At 33.2% G+C, this 10,450-nt stretch overlaps 1 protein-coding gene across 1 annotated transcript; it reads left to right on the top strand.

The window, feature by feature from the left end:
* Nucleotides 1-3,191: 3,191 nt before the first annotated feature.
* On the top strand, nucleotides 3,192-5,437 carry LOC132602615 (polygalacturonase-like). Its single transcript, XM_060315425.1, has 4 exons — nucleotides 3,192-3,681; nucleotides 4,105-4,394; nucleotides 4,745-4,973; nucleotides 5,083-5,437. The coding sequence occupies exons 1-4, from the start codon at nucleotides 3,232-3,234 to the stop codon at nucleotides 5,299-5,301; spliced, it is 1,188 nt and encodes a 395-aa protein (XP_060171408.1). The 5' UTR covers nucleotides 3,192-3,231; the 3' UTR covers nucleotides 5,302-5,437.
* Nucleotides 5,438-10,450: the final 5,013 nt, after the last annotated feature.

The following is a 10,450-nucleotide window of genomic DNA, read 5'->3' as shown; positions in this document are numbered from 1 at the left end:
ATATATATGAAAATATCGCGGTCGAAGAACTATTTTGATTCTCGAAAACCACCACATAAATTGGGACATTTATGTAATTTTCGTCGTGTATTAATATCCCAAAGTATCAATTTATTGTTTTCGTTTCTTCTTATTAATATCTTCTTTTCTTTTTCTTCTTCTTCTTCTTCTTCTTCTTCTTCTTTTCCCCTTTTTGGCTGCAGGGAGGAGGGGGATAGGGGAATCATATGAGCACTAGATATTATTTATTCAACAGTTGAATGTATTATTTTGTTGCTCTTCATCCAGACTTTACCTGAGATAAGTTCATTTTTTCCTGTTAGGTAGACAAGGATACAACGAATTCTACAATCGAAATGAACATCAAATTTGATTGGCACTCTTTTTTTTTAGTCAATCAGGACTAGCTCCTCTTGTTTCAATTTATTTGTCATAGTTGGACTTAACATAAAAAATTTATAATAAAAAAAAAAAACTTTTAAAATTTATAGTCAAATATATGTAATAACATTAGTGTAGTTATAAATGTTTTATAATGAACTTTTTACTGGCAGTATTTTCCTAAATCGTGTGGCAAAACGTCCCCTTATTCCTAATCTAAGAGTTAATGAAGTTGTCCTGCAACAGTACGTGTCAACATATAGAATTGAAATATTTTACTAAAGTACCCATAAGGGAAACTACTTCAAATTGTCTCTGGTAGGATCACGTCCAATAAGTCATGTCTAATCTTGTAGGATCGTGTTTTAATGACAAAAGGTGTAAGAAAATAACAAATTATTTTCTAAATATAAAATGTTACAATATTAGGAATATTGACAAGTAAGAAAAGAGCGTCAAACAAATTGATACGAATTAAACAAGTGTGTTATATATATATGTGTGTATATATATATATATATATATATATATATATATATATATATATATTGTAGAATTAGTTCATTGTATCCTAACCTATCTAACAGGAAAAAATTAGCTTGTCTCTCGTAAAGTCTGAAATACAGAGTGAGAAAACAATAAATACAACTATTACACAAATTAATATTATATATCTACTGCTCATATTAGCTTACAATGGTGAAATGTGAACCAAATAAATTATCACATCACCGTCTCCCACCACATCGTCCCCCCAACAAATCAGACAATAAACCAATTACATATAGTTGGCCTCCGCCAAAAAAAAAAAAAAACCCAAATTTGTAAGAGAAGAAAACAAATTTGTTGCTTTGAGATATTAATAAACGAATAAATTATAGCTATGATGTGACGCCTAGAGAGGACGGATCAAGCAGGATTGACAAGATTTTGAAAAGGAGTTGCACACAATACCTTCAGTGAATCACAAATTGGATGAGGGAGGAAAGTGAACTTTTATAAAACATAACACAAGTACGCGCGCTTTAGCCTGAAGGACAAATTCGTGTAGATCTAGACTCAAAGTGAACAATACGTGCCATAGACTTGGACCATGACGTATGACCATTATTATCTTGTTCACCAGTTGCATGCAGAAAGAAGACGTGCAAAGGGGATTACTACAGCATATTTAATTTCATGCATGCACGTATCCTTGTTTTTGGGATTCCATGTTTACTTTCAGGTTGACCTTTTGCTAAAAGTATGTAAAAATCAGCACATAGTCACTTATATTTTTCAGCCTTTAAGAATCCAAGAAATGGAGTTGTAAAATTTCACTTTAATTCACACATCCTCAATCAATTTCTAAGCATAAAAATATCAGAAATTATAATCACAAATTAAGAAATTCTTATCTTTTTTTAAAGAATTTTAAAGTGTATAAAAATAGGCTAAATAGGGTAAATCTTGAAAATATGGATTCATTACTATCTAATTTTACTTAAAATCATGTGTTGGAAAACATGATATTATCTACAAATATTCACTAACTTAGATTGTGCATTTAAATATCAGCATCAGCTATCAACATCAGCAAAACAGAGGCTATCAATTGATACGCGTAAAATAAAAATTTTAGTTGGGCCCACATTTGCAAAAGGAGTTGTGCTGTACTTCTTGGAACAGGTCCAATATGTTGTCCAAGATGGGAAAGGTATGTACATGAAACCTTCATGTACAACAGCAGTAAAGCACAAATATCACAGAATACCAAAAATAACCTTATGGTGAAACAGGCATGTTGACGGAGAGGTGTACTACCTAATTAAACATGTGTGGTTTTACATGTACAAGTTATATACGTAAAAAAATCCATGAACCACATGCAATTAGTATAAGCTCCTTATCCATAAACAAAAGTCAACACAGTATAAATCCACCTAATTTTTTACCCTAATCTCTTTACTTAATCAGTTCCTTGTATTCAATCATAGTTAATTCCATGCATGTGATATTGTTGGCAAAAAATGGTAAAAGTTTGAATATAATACATGGAAGCAACAATTCCTTTAATCAAACTATTCTTCTGAAGTAAGTATTTAACATATAAACGCATTTTAGAAAGGGATTAATATAAAATAACTGATCAGATTCACTGTTTAATTTTTCTAGCCGATATACACTGATTATACATGATTATACATATATTAAATGTGGATTATATATATTATACAATCACCAGCTATTTTTGTTTAAGTTATTGGATTGACGACACTATTTTACATTAATTATTCTATTAGAAACGTCCCAATAGGTGCTTTTAATTTGTGTCTTATTTTATGTTTCTCTCTTTAAGAGTTCGTTGGACAAGTTTTTACTATAAATGCAAAAAGGAAGACTACAAAGCGTTATGGGCATTATTTTTCTATCTTCTTACTGGTTGTATGCAATTGCAACAGAACACAACTACATTGCTAACATTCTAAGACATTTAATTAATATTCAAATGTATAAGAAATATAAGCTCGCCATTTGATTGTTTTTTTCCCTCACTCTTCTCCTTAAAATAAGTTGCCAACAATTGTAGAATTGGTCATGTGATTGCATATGTTGGATTGTTATTTAAAGTCTTATTTTCCCAAACCCGAACATGACCAATTTGGAATGAAAACCTAACTTTCATTGAAGTGTAAAAGCAACTATTAAAAAGTCTTTACTTTTTTTAACTTAAATTTATCCATAAAAGTACAACTCATCAATCCAAAGCCTATAAATATCCCCCTAAACTACTCCAATTCCTCATCACCTCCATTTGATCAGTTCTTTGAATCCCTCAAAAAAACATTTTAGCAATTTTCCATTAGCAAAATGATGATGTGCAAACTGAGTCTCTTAGCAATATTCCCACTTTTCTTGATCTTTCTCTTCAACCTATCATTAGCAGCAAATACCATTTACAATGTCCAAAATTATGGAGCAAAATCCAATGGCAAAACAGACTCATCAACTGCTTTTTTGAGTACATGGACTGCAGCCTGTGCTTCTACTAGAGCGGCCACTATATACGTACCACGTGGAAGTTACTTGATTCGCAACGCATACTTCAGTGGCAAAACATGCAAGAGCAACGCTATTACTATACGCATTGATGGCACTCTCTTAGCTCCCTCTGATTATAATGTGATTGGCAAGTCTGGAAATTGGATAAAGTTCGAAAAAGTCACCGGAGTTTCTATCTATGGTGGAACTTTTGATGGACAAGGTGCTGGTCTTTGGGCTTGCAAGACCTCTGGCAAGAAATGTCCTCAGGGAACTACGGTATGTAAAGTTTGCCATGAAAAATGTTTTCAGTGTTTGGTAAGTAAGTTGAAAATATTTAGTAATAATATTACTCCCAAAATGTGAGAGCGTTTAGGCGAACCTTTTGAATCCAAAATATTGATACTCCTCTATGTAGTACGTAACTACTAAGTGGATGATCAAAATAAAAAGAAGTTAAAAGGTTAAATACTTATAAGGAAAATGACTTCGATCAATAAGCTAAGTGAGGAAGTCATTTCCACGGTACCAAAGAAACAAAAATCCAGATAATATATATGACTTCCACGTGGAAAAACAAATCTTCTTGAAAATTGGTTTCTGATGTACCAAACATACCCGTAGTGCCAAAGAAGAATTGGATCGATATTACGTCAAATTAAACTAGCACAATAATCTTTTGTGCATTGAACTTTGGAGCAGGCACTGGCCTTTTACAACTCGGATAACATCATAATCAACGGAGTAACTGCACAAAATAGTCAAATGTTCCATATTTTGGTTGATGGCTGCCATAATGTGAAGCTACAAGGAGTGCGAGTCTCAGCTCCAGGAAATAGCCCCAACACCGATGGAATTCATGTACAATCATCGTCAGGAGTCAGCATTATGAACTCACGTGTTGGTACTGGAGATGATTGCATCTCAATTGGCCCTGGAAATTCTAACTTATGGATCGAAAGCATTGCTTGTGGCCCTGGCCATGGAATCAGGTTTGGAACATAATACTTTGTAGTGCTATTTAAATCTTCCTCTCTATTTTTTTTATAGTAAACATTTTAATATATCTTAGTTATTTAACATAGTTAAAATTAACTTATATGTACCTATAGTATAAAAATACTTTACACAATCAATTTCATTTTAACTTTTAGTAGCAGGTTACCCGCCTTATTATTCCGGGTTACTAGTTTCACTTGTTATGCACATTTATATGTAGTTGTCTTTAAGTGGCTTGAATCTTTATTAAACTGTCAGTGTATAGAAATTAAACTCTTGTATAAATTCGTTAAGTTATAATGATTTAATTACTATCAACTAAGAATTAATATGTTTGATGCAGCATTGGAAGTTTAGGTTGGGAAGTGCAAGAGGCTGGAGTTCAAAATGTGACAGTTAAAACAGTGACTTTCACTGGAACTCAAAATGGTGTGAGAGTGAAAACTTGGGCAAGGCCTAGCAATGGCTTTGTTAAAGGTGTTCTCTTTCAGCATTTAGTTATGTCTAATGTTCAAAATCCAATAATCATAGACCAAGATTATTGCCCTAATCATGAAAGTTGTCCTCATCAGGTAATGTTTGAACAGTTAAATTTAGCACAATGATGACACGAATTATTATGATAAATTAAAGATCGTGTTCATCTATCTAACATATTATTCTTCTCTTTTTCTTTTTTAGGGCTCCGGTGTAAAAATAAGTGATGTAACGTATCAAAACATACACGGAACATCGGCTACAGAAATTGCGGTGAAATTAGATTGTAGCAAAACGAATCCATGTAGTGGAATAACACTTGAAGATGTGAATCTTAGTTACAAAGATGGCCGAGCTAAAGCTTCATGTGTTAATGCTGGAGGAAGAGCTTTTGGTTTAGAAACTTCTGGCTGCGCCTTATAAATAAGAAGAAAACAGATACTATAAATTTATTTGTATAATATCATACTGCATACTTTAATTTACAAAGTGAAAATAAAGCTGATAATTACTATACAAAACGAAGCTGGACACTCTAATAATATAATTTTATTGTTTCTGTTACTTGTTCGGAGGCTGGCCTAGCAAGCTCCAATTTATAAACTGTATTTGGATTCTTTTGTATTAAACATACTGGTTGTTCTATTGATCCTCATGTAACATTTTGTTGGGAAGAAACAAGCAATAACCAAATTGCACGATGAGATAACAGCGGAAGAAATACCCAAGTCAAAACTTCCCACACTATTTGAACCAAGAGAAGACAATAAATACTAGCACAAACGGAAATCCGGGCAGCAACTATACTAACAATAAAATAGCAAAGCACGCAAAAATAAATCAATTGCAAGAGACACCAAATTTACGTGGTAAAACCCCTTCAAGGTGAAGAGGAAACATCCACGGGACCTCCGGCCCACAAAAGCTCCACTATAATCAACAAGAGTTACAACAATGTTCTCCAATTGACATTGACAATGAATAGACATAAATTAGATCTTTGCAACTACAAGAAAATGTCAAAATTGTGACGGAATTTTTGACACGGAGCAATTCTGCCACAAATTGTGACAGAATTTTGACGGGTTTGTGACGGATCAACCTTTCTTAAATAATTTTTTTTAATAAATTTGGCACAAATCCGTCACAATCAATGATTTTTGACGGATTTGTCCGTCACAAATTTGTCATTTTCTTTAGTGGCAATAACCGCAGAAAAATGAAAATAAATTGAAGAACGTTGTAAATTGAGAGCAAATGAAATAATATAAAACAAGATATATAGAGACAATAGATGTAGAGAGGAGGTGAAGAGTTTTCTTCTTATTTCAAGTGTACAATCCGTGAGTCAAAAGAGCTCTATTTATAGTTATAGAGTACATCATTAAAGGCAAGAATGAAGTTACAAATCAAATACATACATATGAATTCAAGCGAATCATGTATGTGATCTCTGAGAATTAAATTGACAGCCACTTTAGTTCATTGTATTCAACACTTCCCCTTGGATGTCCATAGATAATGTGCCTCGTTAAAACCTTACTAGGAAAAAATCAGTGAGAAAAATTCTTAGTGAAGGAAAAAGAATACACACATCTTGTAATACGCATTGAGTGCTAGCTGCCTCATTAAAAATCTTATGAGGAAAACTCAATTGGGACAAAACTTTGGTTAAGGAAAAAAGAGTGCAACGCGTACGTTGCTCCCCCTGATAGAAACATCACTTGATATCTGGGAGATGACGCATTCCAATCTTGTATCTTAGCTTCTCAAAGGTTGATGTTGGTAATGCTTTAGTGAACAAATCTGCAAGATTATCACTCGCCCACATCTGTTGAACATTTATGTCACCATTTTGTTGAAAATCATGTGTGAAAAAGAATTTGGGTCAAATGTACTTTGTTTTGCCTTCTTTGATGGATTCTTCCTTCAATTGAGCTATACAACTAGTGTTGTCTTATTACAATATTGTTAGAATCTTTCTTCAAAGAAAGATCACGCAGTTGCAAAATATGTTGAGTCATGATCTTAATCATAACCATTCTCGACTAGCTTCATGGCTAATATTTTTGCATGATTTGAAGATGTAGCAGCTATAGTTTGTATTGTTGAAGATCATGATATATAATTTGCTTTTGGTCAATAATACGTCTGATAATTGTTTTGCAATATCTTGCAAATAAATGATCTCTCGAACCTCTTGATCTCACTGATTTTTACGAGAACCCATATAAGACTGTGATAATGTATTTCAATCTGTCTCATTTTCCTGCTGCTTATTTTTTCCCCCATAATTAGGGCGGAGGTAGGAAGGGCCAAAGGTGTTTATCCGAACCCCCTTCGGCGGAAAATTATACTGTTTATACATGGTTAATAATATTTTTTATGTATAATATAATAGACGTTGAACCCCTTTGACTTCTTCGTGTGTTTACTTTTTCATATTTGGAACTCCCTTAGTAAATATCCTGGCTCCATCACTACCCATAATATTGAGAAAACTTATTCGTTGAAACATCAATCACCAAATCTGATCGTAAACAAATTAAATCTCCTGTGATTGGTTCAAGATAGTTAATAATATATTCTCAATTTTCTTTGAGGATCCATCTTTGTGCGTTGTTGTAGAGCAATTGAATCATATACCGCACAATTAAATATCTAGATGGGAATTATTTGGTTCCTGTCCTTGAAACCAACCATATAGGGGAACCTTGTTGGTTTTGATGCGTACAAGTGCTGCTACATATTAAACAACACATCTCATACCAAATTTTCATTTGGGAGTTTTATTCTCATAGACAATGGTTTAGCTATAATTAAAGGCATACAATTTCTGCTAAACCAACTTGGGTATAAATTAGCATTATCAACATAATATCATAGTTTAGAATTGTGCTCTTAATTTAAAAATTTGAGCAAACAACCTTGCCCATTCCAATTTCAAGATACCAATGCACATGTGACCAACCATAGATGCATCTATTAATACCATATAATAATAAGTGGTCCACATGGCAGGTAAACGGGCCCATATTCACCTTTTATATGTTTCAAAAATCAGGGAATACAATCCCAACCTTAGCTGGTACAATGATCAATTTACCATGAGAATAAGCAGCACATGAGAATTCTTGAAGAATCTTTTATTTCTTTAATATATAATGTTACATCCCGTGTTCTCATGCGTTGGAAAGTGTACGAGTTAAATGATATTAGTAATGGACACGAGGTTATCCCCCAAGCTTATAGGTTGTTAAAGTGATGGTACACATGTATCGTAAGGATTAGAAGTTAAACAAATCAAAGAAAATAAGTTTCGTCGAGGTTTAAAATTTATTTGAGTGAAATACGGTTCAAGCTATGATGTTCCGTATTTTTGGACTAGGAAAGTGAACTGTCCAACATGAGGAAATTTATCCGAGTCCGGAGAATTTGGTTATATTTAAGCATGAAAAACAAGAACTTGGTATATGTGAGGAATGAAGTCCAAAAATAATTTGGGCCTTAACAAGTGTGATGACGGTGATTGAAAATTATATTTTATGTGTGGCTAATGAAGGGGTATGGACTAGTGCTATGTCACATGAGCATGAAAATGAGTATATGAAGTGTATTAAAAATGATTACTACTTAAAGTGAGTTGAGGTCAAGAAATAAATTAAGTGGATAATAATTATTTTGTCCTACTCGTGAATTTATGAGGATAAGTATAACACCTGTACATGTTATGGTGGCAACTTATATTATGATTTCAAAAGAGATATGTACTCAGGTGGTCCACGTGTGAAACAAGAAAGTGTCATGTAATCATTTATATCATTTTATCTTTGAAGTAGTCATCATTTTTTTTATTTAAGGAAAAATGGTAAGCATCAGTTTGCTCTAAGAATGAGCAACGTTATTTGGTCTACAAATGTGGAAGCCTTTCTTTTTAATTTCAAGGAAGAAAAGTGTACTCTTTGTCTCAAGAAAAACATGCGGGCTTTGCGCACCCCTTCGATCTCGTTATTTTATTTTGTTACGTTGTTGAATTCGGGTTTTCTTCGAAGGGAAGTAAAGTGGAAGAAGATCATTTCTTGGTATATAAGGTAAGAATTATCCTCTTCTAAGTATATTTAAATTTATTGAAGTCATAGCTAAATTGTGGGACGAGAAATACAAAAATTATACCGTAAATTGTATTTGATGTTGTTGTTGGCTCATGGGCTGTTTGTTGGACTGTTTTGTGGGTTATGTAAACGTTGTTATGAACGTAAATTATGTTATACGACATGATTATGATAATGAGTATACGAAGTGTATTAAAAGTGGTCCATGTAAATAAATTGGGAGCAAGGAATTAAATTGCACGAGATAAAGTAAGCAAGTTTCATAAGAAAATGAATAAACGGACAAGTGTATTGGCATGGCCATGTGTATGCATTACAAGGAAACAAAAATATGACTCATACAATTAAGTGGGTATGGTGCTTATAAGTGGGGGTAAGAATGTTTCATACTAAAATGTGGAATTAGGTAGGCCCTACGGCCAAAGCATAGGATTCACTTAAGAATTCATATTAAAGAGTGATCTGTCTAAGGAATAGAAACATTTTTCTTCAATAGTAGACCAACGTATTCTTCATTATTATGTAGCAGAAACGTTTTTCTTCAAATAACATGGCAATATTCTCTTCTTAACACATAGCAGCTACGTTATTCCATTTCATCGTGTAGTGGGATCTGGGTTTCTTCAAGATGAAGTAATATGGAAGAAGAGTATTTCTTGGCATATGAGGTAAGAATTCTCCTCTACTAGATATATTCAAATTCGTCCAAGTCATAGTCAAATTGTGAGACGGGAACTACGAAACTAATTGCGGAAAATCGGATAAATTGTTATTGTTATCATATGGACTGTTTGGTGGTTGTTATAAATTGTTTGGTGTACTGGAATATCGTGGAATTGGCTGTAGTTGTTGTGGTTGTGCTTGTTGTTATACTATGTATATACAAAAATAAGGAAGTGTATACAAGTATCGGTATAGGAATGTATATTAATATTGGGCTGTTTTGAAAGTAATTTAAGAATGAATTTAATTCTAGTTTGATATGAAATTGTTGGTATTGTTGTTGTTGGTATTTTTATTGAAGTTTGGCTAAGTTGGAATTTCGAGGATTGTTAAGTTTACAGGGGAAATGCTGCCCGAATTTTGTTAAGTTTCATTCGTACTTGGATTGGTTGGTAAGTGATGTGGATAATCTAATTGTGGCCTATGTTATCTTAATTTTAGACCTGCGAGCTCGAGAAGCAGACGTTGGACATTAGATAGAGTTCAAGGTATGTGAGGCTAGTCCTTTCTTTCTATGGCATGAATCTTATAGCTTGACTCTCTTTTTATCCATGAGTTTCCTTAAGTTCCGGAAAATATGAGTCTATGTCCATAATTAGCCACACAAGGTAATGAGTAAAGTATAGAAATCCCAATACTCATGTTGTGATGATCCTATGATGTTAATGATGCTATTTATTGCTTACACTCACCTTATATGCTAATTCCTTCAAGGTGAGGCAGGATGTCAACGAATG

This window comes from Lycium barbarum, chromosome 7 (genome assembly GCF_019175385.1).
Source record: "Lycium barbarum isolate Lr01 chromosome 7, ASM1917538v2, whole genome shotgun sequence".
NCBI lineage: Eukaryota > Viridiplantae > Streptophyta > Magnoliopsida > Solanales > Solanaceae > Lycium > Lycium barbarum.
Note: the sequence above shows the minus strand (reverse complement) of the source record. Positions and strands in the feature narration are given on the sequence as shown.

What these genes read in the sequence shown, in the direction of transcription:
- LOC132602615 (XM_060315425.1), top strand. Translation starts at nt 3,232, where the DNA reads ATGATGATGTGCAAACTGAGTCTCTTAGCAATATTCCCACTTTTCTTG. An exon ending in AATGTCCTCAGGGAACTACG is followed by an intron (nt 3,682 to 4,104) that starts GTATGTAAAGTT and finishes ACTTTGGAGCAG; the next exon opens with GCACTGGCCTTTTACAACTC. An exon ending in ATGAAAGTTGTCCTCATCAG is followed by an intron (nt 4,974 to 5,082) that starts GTAATGTTTGAA and finishes TTTCTTTTTTAG; the next exon opens with GGCTCCGGTGTAAAAATAAG.